At 43.6% G+C, this 22,766-nt stretch overlaps 2 protein-coding genes across 3 annotated transcripts in view; one reads left to right on the top strand and one right to left on the bottom strand.

Moving 5' to 3' along the window:
• The window catches only part of LOC131709430 (pyruvate carboxylase, mitochondrial-like), a 105,899-nt gene that overhangs the window by 53,056 nt on the left and 30,077 nt on the right, over positions 1 to 22,766 (top strand). The window lies entirely within an intron of this gene.
• Positions 3,756 to 22,323, bottom strand: LOC131709479 (leucine-rich repeat and fibronectin type-III domain-containing protein 4-like). Of its 2 annotated transcripts, none has more exons than XM_059012193.1 (3): positions 21,985 to 22,323; positions 9,168 to 10,575; positions 3,756 to 5,634 (listed from the first exon to the last, which is right to left on the bottom strand). In XM_059012193.1, exons 2-3 carry the CDS (start codon positions 10,553 to 10,555, stop codon positions 4,782 to 4,784), a joined length of 2,241 nt encoding a protein of 746 aa, XP_058868176.1. In that variant the 5' UTR covers positions 10,556 to 10,575; positions 21,985 to 22,323; the 3' UTR covers positions 3,756 to 4,781. The 2 variants fall into 2 exon arrangements, with proteins under 2 accessions (XP_058868176.1, XP_058868175.1); XM_059012192.1 differs by lacking the exon at positions 21,985 to 22,323 and adding an exon at positions 21,336 to 21,506.

Here is a 22,766-nt window from a genome sequence, read left to right as displayed (position 1 = left end):
ATATGAACTAGGATGCTGTGTATAATAATAACACTACTAGAATCCAATATGAACTAGGATGCAGTAAGTATTCTGGTGTATTGCAGCAATTCCTTCCAGTCTGATCTCTGGATCAAAGTTAATTCCTCTCGGTGTGTTCGTACTCATTTTCATTTGCAGCAGCTTCCAGTGCTTTTTCCCCAAAGCGCTTTTCTTTTTTTTTTTTTTTTTTCATCCCTTTTGAGACAGAAAATAATTGAGCCACAAGACACAGATGAGTGTCCAGTGCTCAAGAGCCTACAGAACATAAATATTTAACTATTCCTCTTGTTCGTTTTTTTTACCAGAAAACAATGCAGAGAGTGTTGTAGCTCATTTTGAGAGCAGGTTCTGGAGGCGTGACCTCAGGCGCGTTTTCAATAATACTAAATCTACTTTAAAAGCAGCTCTATGTACGTCCAGTTTTAAATAAGTAAATAGGCACTGTGATGCATCGCTAGCCTGCTTTTAATCTTTTCAATTAGTGGCTGTGTTGACCAAAGGGTGCTCCCTCCAGTCCAGGGCGTGCTTGAGGCACGGAGACTGAACTGCTCCCTCCCTCCCTTCCTCACCCCCCTAAGAGAAAGGGTGCTCCCTCCAGTCCAGGGCGTGCTTGAGGCACGGAGACTGAACTGCTCCCTCCCTCCCTCGCCCCCCTAAGAGAAAGGGTGCTCCCTCCAGTCCAGGGCAGGCTTGAGGCACGGAGACTGAACTGCTCCCTCCCTCCCTTCCTCACCCCCCTAAGAGAGAAGGATGCTCCCTCCAGTCCAGGGCAGGCTTGAGGCATGGAGACTGAACTGCTCCCTCCCTCCCTCACCCCCCTAAGAGAGAAGGATGCTCCCTCCAGTCCAGGGCAGGCTTGAGGCATGGAGACTGAACTGCTCCCTCCCTCCCTCATCCCTATAAGAGAAAGGATGCTCCCTCCAGTTCATAATCATATCCTACCAATAACCAGAGTGCTGTGCCTTCCTTTTTTCTATTGTAGTGTTGCTGGTACATTGCAGTGCGGTTATACATTGATGTTAACGGAGGTTGACTGTGCAGTAACACAGGAAAAAAAAATAACCCGGATACATGAAACCGTCTCTCCTCTTCTACAGATTTCTCTAAGCGTTTGCTGGTGCTGCTTTTCATGTCTTTTCTTGCTGTCCGGGAGCCAAAACTGTAACCCTGCCGGAGAGAGGCGGGGAAACGTGATCGCTCTTGTGTTATTGATGCGGTCCTGCTCTCCAGATAAGCTGGGCAAGATGAAATACGAATCATGAAGGTCAAGATGTTTACACAGAGCGTGACGGCAACGCTTTCCAGACCCGCAGCAACTGTGCATGAGAACTTTATTTTTCAATAAATAGGACGTGTGGTGGAGATCTTGTGCTCTTAAAAGGAGAGCTATTAGTGTGCATCTATATCTATATCTCCATAGAGAAAGGGTGCTCTCTCCAGTCCAGGGCAGGCTGGAGGCAGACCAAACTGCTCCTCTCCCTGCATCCCTTGGGATGTGATGATTGAAACAGAAATCTGATACAAAGCAAAGCTGTAGAAGGCATTTAGTTAAGAATTGAAATAGTTTATTTTAAGAGGTTACCTAGTTCCTGCTTGCTGTTCAGTTTTTTTTCCTGCTGCATGCGTGATAATGCGTGCCGGTGCAGTGAGACGCTAAGCAGATTTCAGCCTCTGTTAGCATGTTATCTTGTGTGTTTGTATTTCTGTTTAAATGCTGACTATTTAGTGTTTCCACAGACCCCTCTTAGCACGAATCTTGGACCTCCCTCAAATGTTAGCCTTGGGACGCCCACAATTAATTCAGATAGGGGGGTTTATGGGGTTAGCCGCTGGATCAGGGGGTGGCCAATCAATCCCAGTCCTGGAGGGGGCATTCCACTCCAGGTTTCACAGGTAAAATGAGAAGTAGTTCAGGGTGTGGATGCAGGTTTAATCGGTTAAACTATTAACAGGGTTGGAACAAAGACCAGGAGTGGAATGGGAAACTTTAGCCACCTCCTGTGCTAGATCAATAAAATGGATGCATGCTTTTTTTTAAGGAGCTGGGAGTTTCTTTTTGAAGGGATTGGAAATCGCTTTTTTTTAAAAAAGGAATTGCAAAGGAAAGAGGATTTTACTCCAAACCCAGTTAGAGCTGTGCAGCTAATGGAAATGCAAAACCGACAGTCGAGGAATCTATTTTTTTTTGTCGGCTGCAATCAATATTTTTTTTTTTGTAATTAAATAGCCGTTAGGGAACGCTGTGTTACTTTTCTGATCGATTGAAAAAAAAGATTAAAAGCTCAATAGTTAGGGTTGAGAGTTTATTGGACTAGTATGGATTAATCGTGTAGAGAGATTTCATGCAATGATTAACGAGTGAGAAACACGGCTTTTAGTTTCTTGAACTTGTTTTAAGTATCTCAAGTGATTTTTACTGCAGAGGTGAGTTTTGAATGAAAAGGAATATCCATGCAAGCTAGTAGACTTAAATGGTACATTAATAAAACAACACCACAGTCATTGACAGACATCCACTCTCTACCTTAGACCAACATCTCCATAAATGGCAGGAAAATCTAAGGAATTCCAATCTGATTTTTAAAAAAATCCCCCATCAAGATCCGACAGCGTGGGATGTCTTTGCTTTGAGCTGATGAATTTTTTTAATATATGCCCATTACAAACCGTGTTCATATTTCTGAAGCTTTCAGACTCTAGTACAGCCTGTCTGCACTTCTCATTAGCAGGCTCCTCTCTCCCGGATTGACGCAGTATGTCAACTTCAATACAGCTCGCGTTGCCGTTTTTCTGAACGCTTGTCAGGGCTTTTCAGATTTGTGTCCTCGTTTTGAAAGAAACGGTCTCTCCCTGAGAACGGCAGAGAGAGACGGAGTGTAAGAAGACCTGATGTTTTGCTAACCTTGTAAATTTAAATCCGTAGGGCTGGGGAAATGGCTTCAAATTTCTCAGAAATGGGCACGCAAATGCAGGTTCTCCCAAACCTCTCAAAGCAATGTACATACCGTGTCTGTCGCGATTTCTGTTGCAAATAGAGAGGAACTTCAAGCATATCTGGGTGCTGCTGTAAACCAAGGTTTAGTACATTTAGGACTGGAAACAAATGCTATCCCTCTGAAGATGCGGCACCTTTTTTTGTATACAAATTAAACCCTGACATTTAATTGACCGTGTGTGTATATCCACATTAAACAGGAACTTGATTTCAGCACACCAGATTAGGGACATGGTTGGAGATGTATCTCTATAATGACATGACTGCTTGCTTAAAATTGCATTCCCTTTCCAATGAATAAGTAATGCACTACCTTGATGTAAATGCATTCAGTAATTTTCAGCACTAATGCAAGTCTCCCTGCGCAGATCTTTTTGAGACCCAGATCTGGTCTGCTGGTGAATCTCTGCTTGAACCTTTCTGGTCAGTGAGTGGAGGCGATTTTTAAATATATCTGCCAATTGCTTTTGCACTAACACAGCGCTGTAATGCATTTGTAATGAAATGACTTTCGTTCGAGATGGGACACTTGCTTTAAAATGGCTACAAAATGTAAACGTGCGTGTAATAAATATATATATATATATATATATATATATATATATATATATATATATATATATATATATATATATATATATATATATATATATATATATATATATATATATATATTAGTATAGAATTACACAAGCCCTGTTTTGATTTACTATAGAAATATCACTTTAGCCACAGAAAACACAATTCCCCAAACCATTTTATTATTTTATAATCAAGTCAAGGTAACATGAACTTTGGCAAACCAAGATGAGTAAAACAAAACTATATATATAATTTCAGATAAACCCTTTTGCCTTTTTTAAACAACCAGTAAACTTAAATAAAAACAAAATTGGATAATGTTATGAATTTTAGCTCAACACTGTAGGCTGTTAAGGCAGTCTAAGAGTTTCTTGGCAGTTCATTTATTTAATGATTTTTTTTTTCTTCAATACAGGTATAAGACACACTTATCTACTGAATTTGTTAACTGAAAGGCTTTCTATATTTTACAGCACCCAAGAAAATGAATTCAAGGGTTGGCAATGGGATTGCTTTAAAAAAAAGAGGAAAGAGAGCACTTTTCAGAGTCAACAGTAAAATTAAATAACTTTGGGATAAAAATGAGACGTCAATAATATGGATACCGTCTCCCAGTATTTCCTTCAGATATAAAGAAAAACAGCAAGGTTTTTTTTTTAAACAATTAATCTTCACCCAAACGGCCAGCACTTATTTTTTATTTATTTTTTATATATACTCAACAGATGTCGTTTTGAGAGGAATACCCAAAGTCCATTTTGTACCATATCAAGTTTTCAAACTCCTGGGTTGACCTCATCTTTCTCAAGTCCCAGTATTCTGTATTCCCTCTTCGGAGTAAAAGACAACAAAAAGTTTGGTCTTGTTTGTTTCGTTTATTTGCTGTTGGCTTCAACAAAGAGAATCTGGATTATCCAAGAGGAATTAAAACTGGTCAGAAATAGAAAGATTTATACCCCAGACAACAGCAGCAGCCACCATCCGTACACCGCATCGGCAACAGTGCTTCCTGAATCCATTGTAATCTCAACTTTTGAAGGATGTGAATGGAAAAGGAAAGGCAGTCCAAAAAAGGTTTGAATGCTGTTGCCTCCCGAGGATATAGATTTCTCTCGAATCTCAGCGGCAACCACGTTTCCAGAACACCCCAGGTTTTGTACGGTTTTCCTTTCCGGTTTTATTGTTAAACCACGCTCTCCTCCAGTTCGTCCGCGTTGGAGAGCCCCGCCCTGTTGCCCGCGGCGTCCGCCGTTTCTGCGCAGCGCAAGAACAGGCCGCCGTGCACGGACTGGCTACGTTTGGTCCAGATCACGCTCAGCCGCTTGGCGTAGCTGTAGCAGGTGGCGGTGGCGATCTCACCCATGTCGAAGGAGCAGCTTCGCTTGGGTCTGGGGGCGCCGGACGGTCTGTCCAAGGGCGCTGCCTTGACCGAATAAGATCTACAATCGGATCTCTCCTGCCCGTAACTCCTTCCTGGCGCCGGGAGGGCGATTTTGGCCCCCGACGCTGTGCCCCCGTGCGTCTCTCCCGTGTACTTGGGTCGGAGCCTTTTGCGTTGCGGCTTGGGGCCGTAATGCGCGGCCATGCGCTCGTGCTCCGGGGTGAACGGCGGCTGTTTTTTGTCCGCCACGTGCTTGGGTACCAGCGAGGCCACGTTCACCGGTGGTGGAGGCAGCATCCTGTTCAGCATCGGTTGGTTGCCGTTGGTCTGGGAGTAGACGTCGGTCACTTTGGGCAGCTGGGAGCTGCCGTCCCTACAGGTGCGGTACTTGACCATCATCGCCACTGTGAACATCAGCAGGGTGACCACGATGATGCCCCCTACGATGACCGTCAGGGTGCCTCCCAGGAAGTGGACATGCAGGGAGTGGCAGTGAGTGTAGTCATCCCGGGTGGTGAACTGGACGCAGCCGATCACTTTGGTCGCGGCCAGAAAGGTGACCGTGTCGTCGAATATAGCCAGGACGCAGAGGTCATAGTCCACTCCTGGCACCAGGTTCTTCAGCACAAAGTTCTTGCTGGTGGATGGCAGGATTCTAGAGAGATGGAGGAAAGGGAAGCAAGAGGTATTTAGTATTTTTTATTTAGCAGACGCCTTTATCCAAGGCGACTCGCACAGTCTAGGGTGTGTGAACTATGCATCAGGTGCAGAGTCACTTACAACTACGTCTCGCCCGAAAGACGGAGCACAAGGAGGTGAAGTGACTTGCTCAGGGTCACACAATGAGTCAGTGGCTGAGGTGGGACCTCCTGGTTACAAGCCCTTCATTAACCTCTGGACCACACAGGATAAGTTGTACACTTCAGGGATGGAAGTATTATTTATAAGCTCAGGTGTGTGTTATTACACTTGCAGTAAAAGCAGGAATGGATCAAGCTGCTATGCAGTGGGAGCCTTATTTCCATCCCTGCCACTACTTGTATAGAGAATCTCCTCTATTATCCATGGTGTTCAGATATGGCATTTTGCACGAGTATCCGCGGAATTAGAAATGTGAAGTAGGATAAACAACTCGCAAAACAGTAAATGCTCAAATAATCCAGTTTCAGCACCTATGTGCAAATCTCTCTCTCTCTCTCTCTCTCTCGCTCTCTCTTATCTGTTTTTTTATTATATAAAAGAACCCGATTTTAAGGGTTATCAAGTCTCTTGGATACTTTAGAAAGAAACCTTTTATCCGTCCTATTAAAAAGCACCTGATAACTGAGCCTTTTATTGGTGGGGGGGGGGGGAGTAATATTAATAATATTTAATGTCCAAGGTCATTCCTTGCCGCAATGACAGATTTCTGCGTACTTTTCCCTTTCTTACTTCATTGCTCCATAATTCTCCCGCAGCCCTCTTTTAGCCCCTGCGCGCACAGACGCTGTTGTAAAAGCAATTAAAAACGGCACATCTGTCTTTTGATATCCTCTTTTTTTTAATAAAGCCTTTCAATTGACTTTTGCAAGGAGACCCAAGAAGAAAAGTCTTGTGGGCTTGTGTGCCAAGAATAAATATGCTGTGGATGTGGCATGCTGTCAAATCGTCCACGCAGGGGTCAAAGGGTAAGCGTGGGGGAGGGTCTGCCCTGTCTTATACATAGTATGTATGAAGGAATCTACAGTCGTGCGTTTTGCAGGAGCAGGGGCATAGCCAGCAAAAGAACAGACGTCTCTTATAAATGTAGCCTACATTTGCAGGAAAGGAGCTCGGAGCCACTAACCAGTGTCATTCAGAGGAGCTTTTTTTTTTTTTTTTTTTTTTTTTGGACAGTGTAATGCTCCGTATGTCTAGAGACCTCCTGATTGACCATTTTCATTAAATTAAACTAACGTGCCGTGACAGCTGCTGATGCGTTTGTGTTTGAGTCTATAGCAGTGGCACACCAAGAGCAGATCGGGGGGGGGGGGGGGTGGCAGGCATTACCCAAGATGATTTAAATACCCCTCTCGCTGGACCAGATTATCATAACCTGCGAAGATTGCTGTCAAGTCTGCAAAAACTACTTAAAGAACATCAGTAAGCTGAACCCAGATAGACTCGTGCTATTGGAGATTCAGCTTGACCTCCTGTCTCAAAAGCATGGCCTCCCGCTTCATGTAATATTGTGCAATTACTTTTCATATGCTGTTTTAAAACTAGTGGACTTGTGTGTTCCGTTCCAGGGGTATATTTGTATTGTCAATAACCAATGGATGCTGTGTCATCAAATCTCGTTTTGATTACGAACATTTTACCATTGTTCAAGACTCGTCCTGGATGAATAATTCACGTTCAATAACTGTTCATTTAATACATGAATATTTTAATATCAATATAATTCTAATTTAATACCGCAATCCCTACACTGCCAGTTCTCTTAAGACTCCCAATTTATCTTCCACTAATTTTCTTCATATGGTTTTTTTTTTTGTGGGTTTGCTGATGCGTGGCGGAATGTGAAAGAGCAGGCGGAACACGGAGCTGTCTGCTTCATTCAAGAACCCCCTTTTCCATTCTCTAATCGCAGCTCTGACACGCTCCCAACTAAACCGGGCTTAATCCTCCAAGATATGTAGACACTACTAACTGCAGTTTTGTTTTAAGGCTTTTTTTTTTTTTTTTGACCTCCCAAATGTTTTTGCAGCTCGCTTTTTTATTCTCCCTCTATCTGGTTTAAATACGTTGTGGTTTGTGGGCAATTCCTGCTGTCGTCCAGTTTTTGATTTAGCCGTCGCTTTTGGTTTTGGCTGAGAAGCGAGTGTCTGGTTTTGAATTTCATTAGCAGTTTTTTCATTTGCGAATTTCATGCTATCTCAGTGTGTGCTTGACCTCCACTCCAAGCTCTCTCTCTCTCTCTCTGCTCTCTCTCTGCTCTCTCTGCTCTCTGCTCTCTCTCTGCTCTCTCTCTCTGCTCTCTGCTCTCTCTCTCTGTCTCTCTCTCTCTGCTCTCTCTCTCTGTCTCTCTCTCTGCTCTCTGTCTCTCTGTCTCTGCTCTCTCTCTCTCTGCTCTCTCTCTCTCTCTCTCTGCTCTCTCTCTGCTCTCTCTCTCTGTCTCTCTCTCTCTGTCTCTCTCTCTCTGCTCTCTCTCTCTGTCTCTCTCTCTCTGCTCTCTCTGCTCTCTCTCTCTCTCTCTCTCTCTCTCTCTCTCTGCTCTCTCTCTCTCTGCTCTCTCTCTCTGCTCTCTCTCTCTCTCTCTCTCTCTGCTCTCTCTCTCAAATTCAAATTCAAATTCAAATTCAAAAATGCTTTATTGGCATGACGAGAGCGCTCCGGTATTGCCAAAGCTTTTATAATACAAAACAGACATAATAAAACGGAAATACAATTACAGAACCTAACAAACACAAAAAACCATTGTTCCCTTCCCTTTGAACGATATAACTCCCTCCCTCCCTCCTCATCAACAGTAACCCATGGTCATGTATGCAGGGTGTCACACACTGTCCCTCAGGTTGTGGCAGGCAGACACATACTGTGCTGCTAGATTTGCAGTTCGCTCCTCCTCTCCTAGAAGGATGGGGATTTTACTTGAATTGGAGAGGAGGTTAAACTCTGCCATTTGTTTTTTTAATTGGGGGATAGGAACTCCAGAGAAGAGGCTGTGATTTTTATTGCTAAGTTGGTTGTCCGATCTCTCCTTTCCCTGTCTTTTTTTAGCAGTTTTACATTGTTACAAGTTGAACACTAAAGTCACATCTTTGTCAAAACGGCCTGATCTTTGAGAACTGTGCAGTTCGCTATATCAATGTTTTTGTTTTGTTGTTTTTGAGACCTCCATTGGTACTTGTGATTTTGCTTTTATTTGAAAACGCATCAGGATTTATTATTTGTTAGCAGACGTTGCACCGTTTTCGTGGATATTAATTACCAGGAGCTTCCCGGTTCAAATCCCAGCCACTGACTCCCTGTGCGCCACCCTGAGCAAGTCGCTTCACCTCCTTGTGCTCCGTCCTTCGGATGAGACGTCAAACAAACGAGGTCCTATTTGAAGCGACTCTGCTGCAGCAGCAGTTGTGTGAGCATAGTTCACCCCCTAGTTTCTAAGGCTCTTTTGGCTAAGATCATCTGCTAAATGACTAACATGCAGTGATCTGTTCCCCTTACCTGTATACCAAGCTCTCGTCCGCAGTGCAGTTGTACTGAATCTGATACATCCACACATAGTAGGAGGACTTCCCGACGAACCACCGGACCAGGGCCGACGTGGACGTCACATCGGTCACCCTGACCGGCTTCTCCGGAGCCCTGCTGCCCGTCTCCCCGCTCCCGTTGGCCCCTGTCTTGGCGGAGGTGGTGATGTCTGAAGACCCCGGGTCCTTCTGCTCCACGTGGGCCGTGCCGTTGCTCCGGTGGGGCAGCGGGATGATCTTCAAGTCCACCACGGCCGTGGACTCCCCCGCCGCGTTGATGGCGATGCAGGTGTACGGCCCGTCGTCCCGCACAGAGGTCACCAGGATGTCCAGGGTGCCGTTGCGGTAGGAGGCCGTCCGCGAGGAGTTCGACATGATCCGGTCCTTGGGGGACACCCAGTGGATGAGTGGTTCCGGGTCTCCTATAGCCCGGCACCTGAGCGTAGCTCTCTGGCCTTCCAGGATCCACAGGGTGTGGGTGTGCCTGGTGATCAGCGGTGGCTCGCAGGTGAACTCTTCCTCGGGGATGGACCAGAAGTAGCGGGAAACCAGCTGTGGAGGGGAGGCGCAGGTCTCCATGTCGTCCTCTCGGACCAGTCTCCTGAGCCACAGCAGCTCGCAGTTGCAGTGCAGGGGGTTCCCTCCGAAGCTGAGGCTGACGACGGCGTTGTAAGGCGTGGGGCTGATCATGCCCGTCTGGGACCTGGAGAACAAAGGGTCGGGAGGTAGAGTCTGCAGCCGGTTGGAGGTCATGTCCAGCCTCGCCAGTTTGTAGAGCTCGGCGAAGGAGCCCTCCATGATGTGGTCGATGAGGTTGTGGTCGAGGTTCAAGGTGTGGAGGCTCGCCATGTTCTGGATGGCTTCCCAAGGCACCTTGCGGAGGTTGTTGTAGGACAGATCCAGGTCCTCCAGGGACAGGAGGAAGTCGTCGAAGGCCGCCCCGGAGATGTCCGTCAGCTGGTTGTTGTTGACGATGAGGTGCTGGAGGTTGAGGAGCCCTCGGAAGGCCTCTTCCTGGATCCGCGTCAGCCGGTTGGTGTCGAGGTGCAGGGAGCGCAGGCTGAACAGGTCCCCGAAGGCAAAGGGCTGGATCTCGTGGATCGTGTTCCGGGAGAGCGTCAGGTCCACCAGCCCGCTCATGTTGAGGAAGTCCTCCGGCTCCACCACCAGCAGGAAGTTGTCGGCCAGCCTGAGCTCCACGGTCCGGCGGTCGATGTTCGGGGGGACGAACAGGAGGCCCTTGTTGGCGCACAGCGTGCTGAGGGACTCCGACAGGTTCTGGCACACGCAGTGGAACGGGCAGGACTCCGACATGCCCGCTAGGCATCCCGCCAGCAAGGCACCCAGGAGCAGGTGCTCCATGGTCTACGAAATCCCCAGACCTGGAAAGCAAGCGAGGAATGAGGATAGTCAGGACAGCTCCTTGGGATTTTATCAGAATGACACAATACAGGTTACCCACAGTAAAAAGTACAGCAACATGTAATATAGCACAGAGGTATGGTGAACCATTGTAAAGCACAGAGAGGTCTGGTAAAGCATAGGGAAGCATTGTGAAGCGCAGAGAGGTCTGGTAAAGCATAGGGAAGCATTGTAAAGCACAGAGAGGTCTGGTAAAGCATAGGGAAGCATTGTAAAGCACAGAGAGGTCTGGTAAAGCATAGGGAAGCATTGTAAAGCACAGAGAGGTCTGGTAAAGCATAGGGAAGCATTGTAAAGCACAGAGAGGTCTGGTAAAGCATAAGGAAGCATTGTGAAGCGCAGAGAGGTCTGGTAAAGCATAGGGAAGCATTGTAAAGCACAGAGAGGTATGGTAAAGCATAGGGAAGCATTGTAAAGCACAGAGAGGTCTGGTAAAGCATAGGGAAGCATTGTAAAGCACAGAGAGGTCTGGTAAAGCATAGGGAAGCATTGTAAAGCACAGAGAGGTCTGGTAAAGCATAGGGAAGCATTGTAAAGCACAGAGAGGTCTGGTAAAGCACAGGGAAGCATTGTAAAGCACAGAGAGGTCTGGTAAAGCATAGGGAAGCATTGTAAAGCACAGAGAGGTCTGGTAAAGCACAGGGAAGCATTGTAAAGCACAGAGGTCTGATAAAGCATAAGGAAGCATTGTGAAGTGCAGAGAGGTCTGGTAAAGCATAGGGAAGCATTGTAAAGCACAGAGAGGTCTGGTAAAGCACAGGGAAGCATTGTAAAGCACAGAGGTCTGATAAAGCATAAGGAAGCATTGTGAAGCGCAGAGAGGTCTGGTAAAGCATAGGGAAGGATTGTAATTTTTTCTAGGCAGTTCTGTTTGGCTGTTTGCAGCACAAGCCAATTTAGGGCGTTCAAGACAACTGTGTTTTTAATGTGCAATTGATGGGCTTTCGCTATCGATTTTAATGGGAAAGCTGTTATGCGAATGAAACGCGATCCGATTTGTCTTTCCTGGCAGGATAAGCAGGGCTGGGGTTGTTATCTCAGTAAAGGAATACACAACGCTGTGCTGAAGGAGCTTTAATGTGAGAGAATAGAGAGGAAAGCAGGGAGCTCTACCAGTCTCTTCAGTAAATTGGCAGTTAAGAGTTTTCTAAATGCCTTTTTAAAAGCTTAAGAGCCTGATTTTGTGGCACTTAAACTAGGCGGCTAATATTGATGACCTGCCTTTTTATTTGCAGAATTTGCTGCTTTTATTTTGGTGCTTGGCATTTTTAAACAGGAGGATCAGATTCCCCAATCGCCCAAGAGGCTGGCGTGTTTTTTTTTTTTTTTTTTTTTTTCTGTGTTCCCAGACACACTGACTGGTCCAGTCAAATGCTGGTAAGCCTGAAATATTTGTGTGGATCTGTTTTACATTCCCATAGTCTTCTGTTGCTGCTTTTAGTCCATTTTAAGGGCCATTGTCCTAATTTGAGGACAGGCTACTTTTTTTTTTTTTTTTTTTTTGGGCTCATTAACTGTTTAAATTCTCCAACTAAATGATAATGTAATCTAATTCTTAACTGTAAAAAAAAAAAAAAAAAAAAAAAAATGGAAATAAGACTCCTATTGCATAGCGGTTCTGAGCTAGATTTAGCCTCTTGTGTGTCGTTGATAAATTCGCAAGCAAAAAACAGGAATGGATCACACCGCTATGCAACAGGAGTCTTGCTTCCTTCCCTGTTCCAAAAGGGTAACTGATTTTTTACAGAACCATCTGTCTGCTGAGGCTATCGTTCTGAGCCAGGCAGGCAGCTAGCTTACTGAATCCGTTAATGCCTTCACACAACACCCTCTCCCATCCTGAGACTTCACTGAGGGGAGCTCTGAACCCCAGGACTGGGTGCAGCAGCAGCAGCAGGGCTAGTGTGAGTTTGTAACCCTGCTCAAACTCCTGACTCCTGATCATTTCAATATTAATAATAATTAGACTTCATTTGAGGGGAGCTCTGAACCCCAGGACTGGGTGCAGCAGCAGCAGGGCTAGTGTGAGTTTCTAACCCTGCTCAAACTCCTGGCTCCTGATCATTTCAATATTAATAATACTAGACTTCATTGAGGGGAGCTCTGAACCCCAGGACAGGGTGCAGCAGCAGGGCTAGTGTGAGTTTCTGACCCTGCACTTGCCTTGTATGCATTTAACAAATTTCTGTACGTTTAAGCATTTATCTAAATTGCTTTAAATCTGCCATGTGGGTGTTGTCCTCGATAGCTGCCTGGTGTCTCTTTTGTACAGAGAACGCTGTACTGTTAATTAAAATTATTAAATATCGATTGTGGGTCTTGCGAATTAGCTGAGCTTGATGCAAAAATAAATTGTTTTGAATTATCTCCAAAAGTTGGCGGGTGTTCACGAATTTCTAAGGGAAGCGCATCTCTCAGTAAAATGTAATGACTTGAACTGAATGCAAATGAGATCCTGTTCAGTTGCCAAGAAAAAATATGAAAGCAATCTGTCCTGAAATCAGGATTCAATTGGATTAGGAGATAATGAAGCCAGCTTGTAACTGGCGTGTTCCCGTATCTACCTGCAGCGGGAGGCGGTTATGACTGGCGTGTTAAACTCCCACTGCACAGGAAACGGCTTGGGGCAGCAAACTAAACCAACAAACCCTTGTGTGTGTGGTTGTCGTGTTTTTTTTGTTGTTTTTTTTTTTTTTTTTTTTATAAAACGGATTTGCAGACCGCTTGCTGTGAATCTTATATATATATAAACAGTTCAATTACTGTATCTGTTTGTCCTTAGATTCATTATTCTGGTGTTTTCAACCTCTCTTAGTGGCCCCATTTGTTTGGAGGGGTGGAATTATACAGTGTGTTTTTGTATTTGTACCTGTGATTTTTATTGCTTGGTTTCCTGTATTCTAGAATAAACATGTTGGTGTATACTTTTCTTTAGCGGAATTTAGAATTATTGTAGTTACAGCAGCATACTTGTGACTAATTGCAAGTCAGTAAGCTCTTATTTCAGGGCTGGAAATAAGACTCCTATTGCACGGCAGTGTCGCCCATTCCAGGTTTTACTACGAGCTTGATTAGCCACAGCGTGTAGGTATCTCAGGAGCGTCCTGATTTTTAAACTCCTAGTAAAACCAGGAATGGATCAAACTGCTGTGCAATGGGAGTCTTCTTTCCATCCCTGTGATATTATTGCAGGGATGGCAATAAGACTTCTCCATAGGAGCTTCACCCATTTCCAGGCTTTACTTCAAGCCACAGTGTGTGGGTAACATGCTCAGAGGTGTTAAACTCCCATTCTTTTTTGGAATGTCCTAGTATTTTAAGATTCTCTTTCCAGTGCATTCCCAGCGCTCCCTGCTCTCTCACTGTCCTCCCTGGTAGTTATTCAGACAGCAGAGCCGCGGGGGTCTGGATGCAGCATTAATGCTCATCTTTTGCAGGTCCCGGTCGCGCTTTAGCCTGCATGGGGCTGCTCGGTCCCCAGGGATGGGCAGGGAGGCTCGAGGGGCTGGTTATTAATGGTTTGGCAGAACAGCAGTCTAGGAGGATAGTTCAGCTTTGTGACGATAGCTGTGGATTTGAAGAGGAGCAAGTGGCTTTAATACTGCAAACCAGTAAATGGTAGAGAAATTTTTATATATATAATACAGATACAGCAGTGTGCAAATGTATTGGGACACCCCACTGCTTCTGTAGTTTTTGATTTTGTTGTGCATATGAAATCATTGGAACTGAATATTGGAAAGTTGTCAAGCAAATTTTACTGATGCGTCTAATTTAATTGAAGACTTTAATAGGCCACAGAAATGCAATTCATTTAAAATAGTCAGAGAAAAGGAACAGAGAGCCACACGTGGTGAAATGCAGGACACTTTTTTTTATAGATGTTGTTTAAAATTCCCAGTTAAAGCACAAAGTGGTCTAACACATTCTCACAAGTACCTATTTCTATATTGCTGATTACTGAGCGGAAATTCTCGTTCGGAGGTTTTCATGCACGAAGGATATCAATGACACATCTGATAATACGTTTGCACACTGCTGTGTGTCGAAATTGCCTGATCTAGCGTGTTGCATATTTAAATCTGGAAATGCAGTGTATCAATCAAACTCCAGGAGAGATCAATTATGATTCCTAACGAGAGAACTGTGTTTGCGAAAAACAAGTGGACTGTAATGAGAAAGTTATGCTGTACCTGAAAGTAGCCAATAGTTAGGTTTTTTTTTTTTTAAGATGCAAACTTCAAGCTCATGAATGTTAGCGTGCTTGTTTCTTTTTAAAATGATTTTTCAATCCGCTGAAGATTTTGAACGCTGTCTCGTATATGTTCCATGTGGAGCTACAATGAGCTGTTGCCGTGCAGAATTTAAAAAAAAAAACACAACCACAGCTATCCCGAAAAAGGAATGCATGATTGTGTTTTTGTGTCTTTTGAAAGCTGCTTGATGTTTTCATTTCAAATATGCCTCGGGTCTAGTGCTTCTGTTTTTGCTTTCACTTATTATAAATCACAAACGAATCGTACTGCTGACAAACAAAGCCTTGTTTTTTAGAATTGGACAAGTCCTGCATTTTAGAACTTGTGTAGGTAGATTATTGAAATGATCAGGAGCCAGGAGTTTGAGCAGGGATAGAAACTCACACTAGCCCTGCTGCTGCTGCATCCAGTCCTGGGGTTCAGAGCTCCCCTCAATGAAGTCTATTATTATTATTATTATTATTATTATTATTATTATTATTATTATTGAAATGATCAGGAGCCAGGAGTTTGAGCAGGGATAGAAACTCACACTAGCCCTGCTGCTGTTGCTGCACCCAGTCCTGCAGTTCAGAACTCCCTTCAATGAAGTTTATTAATATTGAAGTGATCAGGAGCCAGGAGTTTTGAGCAGGGCTAGGTTCACTTTCACACTTGGTTAGTTTGACCCTTTCATGTGGATTGAAGTTCGGTTTGCTTGGAGTGATCTGTGAAACCTCCCGAGACGCACGCAATCGCACCAGGATGAGCATCAAACCAAGTGAACCGAGATCGCTTGAAATGCTGCGCTCGGCTCGCTTGGAAGGGTCTCTGTACGTTTGCCTCGTTGCTCCCTTTCAACTTTTTGCAAACATGAAACCAAAACGTATTCCAGTTCACTTGAAAACGAAGTGCTCCAAACAGCGATACAAATCATGCAAGTGACGTACTTCTGCATCTCTCCTTGTCTCGCACACTCAACGCAGGGCTGGTCGAAAAAACACACACACGAGACCAGAACACCATAACGTCACGTGTGCACAACAGCACACACCAAAAATACTGATTTTACTAACTGCCAGTGGCTGATGGTGTTTGAGATTTGAATTCCTGGTGCTGCAAGCGTGTCCTTTTTAAGCATAATGGCAGAACTGTCCCAAGCAAAGTGTGAAATGACAATTGAATAATGATTTAGCACGTGCATTGAGTCTGGCTTTATTCTGTTTGTGCCATGTGCACACACAGGGAAATTAAAAGCGGCCCTCCTCTGTACAGACATTAGTCACTTCTGCGTTTGTCCTGTTCCATCTGTATCTCGTCACGCATACACCATTTACAACAAGCTATTAATTTTTAGTAGTATTTATCAATAACAGTCAATTGCAGTTGGTTTTAATGTACAGTAATCCTGAGTAGCATTTCCTCCACAAGAACGTTTTTTCCGACCAAATACTTGACACTCTTGACAAGCATTCTCCACGTTGGGCGTGACGAAAAAGGTTTTTCCCCAGAGAGAACTTCCTCTGTAGTGATCGGCAAGAGAGTTTGGAGGGGAAATGCAAGGTGAAACCAACAGACCTCTAGTCTGGGAGAAGCTGCAAGTGAACCAAACCAACACCTTGGGGAAAGAAACTGAAGTTCGCTTGAATGTTTCTGGCGTGAACCGAAGCGAACTTTGAAATTTTTCAGGTGAACCACGATTCGAATTGCAAGTGTGAAACTCGCGCTCTGAATGACATGCGGACGCTGTAAAACACTAAGAGGAATGTAAAGAAAGCGATTCAAGTGACACCTAATGCTAGTATAGGAAAAAAGACAGAACTGTGATAAATGAACTGATTGGTACATTTCTGTCACTTGTAGCAACGCCATGCCAACAATGCAATATACAAGAGCTGTCTTTTAACTCTGCAATGGCCCTTCTCCAATTCCTGTTTTTTTTATATTTGATGTGCAAGCCAGGGAGCTGCGTTGTTGTAAATCAAATTATTCTACTCGGCTCACTTTTACAGGTCTAAACCTCTTATCTGATGACCTTTTGGTTTGAGTTCAAAGTTCAGAGAGTCACCTTGGTCGCCCAGCTCAAGTTTACTGAACTCTACCCCCCCCCCCAGGAGCAAACTGCTGACTACACTCTCTGAATCAATACAGTTAAATCATTAACTGTACCGTGTGCATCCCGCATGGGTGACCTTGTTCCTAATAAAACAGCAACATCTCGGAAAAGTTTCTACATAGCCTGGAAGGCGACTGGTGATTTTTAAGTTTTCAAATAGGTTCCTCAAGGATTTACTGGTTTTTTTTTTGGTTTTTTTTGGTCTTGTCATTCGCTTTAGTTAAAGCTAGTCACAAATTGCTTTGTAAATGACCTTCATTTACCTTGGAGGGTGTGTTTTTGTGAAGTGAACCGTTCTGTCTGCGGGCTCCTGATCAAATAGGTAGCGTTTTCATTCTAGTTTCTGTTTATCGGTTGTTTTCAATCTGATTCGGTTATTTCCTGTCGCTGCTTCGCAGATGGAGAGATGTTTTTGAATCCTGCGTTTTTGTGTACGCAGATGACGAGACGCAGACAGAAAACACAATACACCTAATAATTACTTTACATGCACGCTGCATCTGTCTAGCTCTGTCCTATCTATATCGCTTGTATTTATCTCTGGCATACCCTGACTCTGCTTCACAAAATCGGGATTACTTCATTTGGATCAATATATTGTTTTGCGAGACGCTTCCTGGGTTCTGTTCCAGTGACGAGACAAATCTCAGCTCAGTAAAAATGGAGCTCCATACTCTTATTAAATTAAAAACAATACAAAACACAATTTTCATTCCAGCCGTGTGTGATGACAAGTCGAGTTGTTTTTGATGTAATTGCGTTTTTTGTTTCAGTGCAATCAACAGGGAAAAGCAATTAAGATATTTAATTTTGACTTTAATTTTCTTATGCAACAGCTAGTCACACTGTGTAGAATGTGTGATTTATTTGAATATGCTGTTGAGCCTTCTAATGTAAAAATAATTAAAGCTTTACTGGAGTTTTATAAAGTTTTAAAATTACGCGAACGTGGTTTTTGCCAAAGTAACAGCCAAAAAGGAAATGATTAATCATCCTTGTAGCCCTGCTACTCAGTCCAGGGTTTCCAAACTCCCTTCTTTTTTCAGTATATTATCTAATGAACCAGGAGCCAGGAGTTTGAACAGTAAATCAGCTCTGAATTAACTGATCTCGCTTCTCATCACAGCATGACCTAAAGTCTCCACTTGAGTCTCTTTTTAGAAGGGATGGGAAATAAGACTCCTATTGCGTAGCAGTTTCACCCATTCCAGGTTTTGCTACCAGCTTGATCAGCCACAGTGCATAGCGAACAAGCTCAGGTGAGGTGTGTCTTTTTAAACTCCAGGAATGGATCGATCTGCCCTCATCCTTGCACTCTTGGACTGTTGGTCCTATTGAATTTCAATACCGAACGCTGGAAACACCTAGCTCCTACTGAGAGTGGAAGGGATCACAATCATTTTTGGTATATAATATTTTTTTCCTTGCACAATGGAAACTGATCTGAATCTTTCCCATACCTCCCATAGAGTAGGAAATCTGGGTGAACGATGAAGGATTTCGTAGCGTGAGGGGGGCCGTTGCGGGTTTCATCCCCGCAGTAACCAGCTAACCAAAGGGTTTCAAAACTTGTTTCCCCCCCCCCCCCCCACCAATCTCTTCCGAGGACTGCCAAGCAGGGTTTATCGGTTCGTCTATAGCTGTCTATCAGTTCATCTATATATATCTGTGGCTATTCGCATGTCCTCATTTTGTGTTGTGTGGTAAACAGGATGGTAGTTAAATTGACATTTTGCCTTTAAGCTCCAAATTCGACAGACACCACAAGCAATAAAGGTCTCAATTTCTCCCTCTCTCTCTGCTGTGTTTTGAAGTGTGTTTCAGTCGTGCAGAGTGCATGCATGGCTTTCTCTCCCACAGGTTCAGCGCTGTGCGAGTCACAAACGCTATTAATTAATCCAGCCAGGCTGAGGTCTGAGAGCGGTGGTGCGTGTGCAGGCTCATAGGCGAGGGCACAGACTCCCTGCATCGCAAGCCCTCCTCCCTCGCTAACAAAATTCACAATCTGTCACTTGTGTTGTGCACGAGTAGTATTTATTTTTAAAGCCTTTCGGCTGGTGTGTCCTCCTAGATTTTAGAGGTTGGAAGTGATGTCAAGTATGAAACAGGGGCCGTTTCCATCTGTGGTCTGCAGTCCAATCTGCGACCGGACATTGCACGAGTCAGATCACCTGTATACATTTTAACTGTATACATGAATTCACCAGCCTACTATACATCCCTGACCGTGTGTTTAATCACAGCACTCCTGTTCTACCCTTATGGTTTTTTTTTTTTAGCTGCAGATTTCCGTGTTGTGTCCTTTTGCATCGGACGGTCGTTGGGTGACTTCCACTGTCCAGTGTGGAGAGGTCGCGTTCTGCCAGCCAGCAATCCTAACTGGGACAGACAGACGGACTGTCTCGTTTTTTGAAACAGACCCCAATCTGCAGTGGATTGGAAAGAACGAGCCCGATTCGGACAGCTTTGAGTCTGTCCCAGTGTGAAATGGAAACGGGACCCCCATTGCAGTCCATCATACTTGGGTTATAGCCAATGAATTATGCATGTCATTTAGCAGACTCCTTTATCCAAAGTGACTTGCCGAAACAACTAGGGGGTGAACTATGCATCATCAGCTGCTGCTGCTGCAGAGTCCTTTGCAAAAGGAGCACCAAGCGACTGTTAAGTGCTTCAGAATTCGGTGTTGGTGAAGAATCTTGTTCTCCTTTTTTAAAAACCATTTATTCCTAATAATCCCCTCCCCTCCCATCTTCTCCAAAAATAGTTAAAACATTGTATACTGAAATTTGTTTTTATTTACTTGTGTTTTTAAAGGGTTTAAAATTCATTTTATTAATACTACAAATATTATCATTGCCTGTCTTTTTTTGAAATCCATTTTTAACCTCTTATTAGCACAATCAATTCGTTTAACTCTTAAGGGACACAAATAAAAGCTGCTTTTGCAATGAGGTGCACAAAACAAGGTTTAAAATGTGATCGATGGGTTGGGTTTGGTCATCCAGATTTCTAAACCAGGGCTGAAATTAAATGCAGTTATTTCTGAAATCCTGTGTGAGCCTCACGCATAATTGGTTTAGGTGTCTGGAGTCTAGTAATGTGTATGATGTGCGAACCCTTTTTAAGGTATTTGTCTGGTATGGATTTTTCTGCGTAGTAAGTAACTCATGATTTAATCATCGCTGGTACAGTGGGGGTGTCTTTCTAAACACTCAGATCATGAATTCAGATTTAAAACTACCCGTGGCTTGCAAAAAGGACTGCAATTTGAATACAGCTAGGTACGTGTGCAAGGAAATATCAAGGATGAATGAAAACATACAAAAGAGAATCTATACATACATCTGCATGTGGGAAGAGATGATTACCCTTTTTAAGGTACAAAGGACATGTGTGTCCCACAAAACCAGTTTTTCTTTTTGCAATGAGGTGCACGAAAGAGGGTTTAAAATATATTGACAGGTTGGATCTGGTCGTCCAAATTGTCAGTTTCCTCCTCTTGATGCTGGAGTCGTGCTCAAACACATTTTAAGAAGAAACCATTTGAACAACGAGCGCTCAAATCCTTGTGTACCTTCAGGGGTTAAAACCCATGAACACACACACACACCGTACACAATTATATATTTAATGTAAGACTATACATTCAAATTCAATTGGACTTTAATACTAGATAGCTGTATGATGATGAGAATTGATGCTTTTTTTGACTCTGTACAGCTCAGCTTCATGAATACTGTTTTGCTGAGCAAGGCTCTGTAGCTTTTGATAAAGATCTGCTTCTCTTTGCAGACACACGACACTACCTTGTTTAGAATTCTGATTTTTATAGATAGGAAGATGCTGGATCCCTGGCACTAGGTAAGCAGTAGGGAAAATAAACTGGTGGGGGGGTTAAATCAGTGCCCCTTTTATGGTGGTATTGTTTGCCTTAAATGTTTTCCCCTTAACCTATCCATACAAAGCAGTGCAAATCAAAATTAATCTAATAGATTAAAACACCAATATTGTGGCTAAAATGGCTTCCCCTTTAACCTGCTCTTTTTTAAAGGCAGTGGTGTTTTTACTGTTATGCTCTAACAAGTTACTTGCTGCACAGCTCCACCTGGTGGTCAGACAGAGCATAGCAGATTCCAATGCTTTTAATGTTTGCCTTTTTAAAGTCTCTCAACCTGCAGGCAAACCAAAACAGATGGCAAGCAAAGGGTTAACCTAGCCCGTACTCTCCCCGTACTGTGCAATACAGCGTTAACTTTTGTTAGCTGAAAAATATATTTTGTACAAATGTATAATCCGTCGGTGTCTGAGCCAACCCTGCAGAAGTTTATATTTTGTATAGATTTTTATGTAGTAGTTTGTATATTACCTTTTCGTCTGTCTCTGCCAAGCGAGCAATCACTGTTGCATTTCAGGGCTGACCTGTGAAAGCTCCACTATTTTTTCCCCCCAGTTTAAAGGGAATCTTTAGACGAGAGAAGGATAGTGGACGGTGTTTTTAATATCAATCCAGCAGCGCTTTCCAGACGGGTGGTATAATTCCGTGGTCCCCTGTCCCCCTCCCACCCCCCAAAAAAAAACCACCCCCCGAAAAATTGCAGGCTGTATCTCCTTAAACAATGGAGACCTCTTTCTGTAAACCTGGGGGATCCCTTCCCCCCCCAAAAAAAATATATCCCAAATGTGTTAATATTTCTCCTCGTAAGTTATTCCCATGTCATCTTGTTTGCTGATTAATTTTTTTTTTAAAAATACAAAACACCCTTTTCTTAACTACTTCCAAAATCAGCAAGCCTTCTTTCCCGTAGCTGTAGATGGCACGAACCGATCATCCTTCTGTACTCTTACTCTGATTTTATCCTGCATGTTTCTTTTTTTGTATTGTGTATCCGAGCTCCTTTGCATGAAAAACAAAACAGCAGGCTGGAGCAACACAGCTTTCCAACTCATTCATTAATGCGCTTGAGAGCAAAAAAAAAAAAAAAATAGCAGCTTCATTTTAAAAGCAAAATCCTTACCTTGTCGGATCGCTTGTATCATTGCAAGCAGTCCTTGTTCGTCCCCCTTAATAAATAAACCAATCTTGAACACCAGAAGATTCTCTGTACCTGAAATGGAACTAGCAAAGCTGTCTGCAGTAGCTTTTACATTGTGGTGCAGCCCACTGATTAGAAATTTGAAACCTTATTTAATTAATTTGGTCTCCCGTTCTGCGTGCGAGCTGTATCCATGGCTGTGGCTGGTTTTGAAATCCAAACTGCAGACGTGCAGTTTAATTGCAGATCTTTTTTTTTTTTTTTTAAACAATCTCTTGGAGAACAGTGAAGAGAGAGATACTGGAGAGGTGCACACGCAGCTGAAGCACAGCAGAGTATGAGAGGGAGGGAGAGAGTGACAGCATGAAGGGATGATCTTCTGTAGATCGAAGGGGGGGATCGTTTTTTCCATGCTCTGTGTGCACCCCCACTCCCCCCCCCCTTAGTTACATTATGCATGGTTTTTAAATAGTCTTCTAATTGGTATTAGTGTCTTTAGTCCTTTGGGGACTGGTGTCTTTAGATTTTTATAGCCATTTGTTTCCTGTTCAACACGTTTTATTCAGAAATGTGTTTTTTTACAATTTTATTTTTGGTCGTGTTACTGCACAGTGTTGAATTTGAAATTCTGTTATGCGTAGTAGGATCTGCTACATAGTTTATTTTGGGGAAATGAAAAAGGATACCTAGAGGAATGGAAACAGACTCCCTGTTGCATAGCTTCATCCATTCCAGGTTTTAATTCTCAAATTTGTTCTGGTAAC

This window comes from Acipenser ruthenus, chromosome 43 (assembly GCF_902713425.1).
Source record: "Acipenser ruthenus chromosome 43, fAciRut3.2 maternal haplotype, whole genome shotgun sequence".
In the NCBI taxonomy this organism is placed as follows: domain Eukaryota; kingdom Metazoa; phylum Chordata; class Actinopteri; order Acipenseriformes; family Acipenseridae; genus Acipenser; species Acipenser ruthenus.
Note: the sequence above shows the minus strand (reverse complement) of the source record. Positions and strands in the feature narration are given on the sequence as shown.

Excerpts from the sequence above, each read along its gene's own strand:
- LOC131709479 (XM_059012193.1), bottom strand. The coding sequence starts at position 10,555 with ATGGAGCACCTGCTCCTGGGTGCCTTGCTGGCGGGATGCCTAGCGGGC. Across the intron at positions 5,635-9,167 it reads GACGAGAGCTTGGTATACAG|AATCCTGCCATCCACCAGCA; the intron begins GTAAGGGGAACA and ends CCATCTCTCTAG.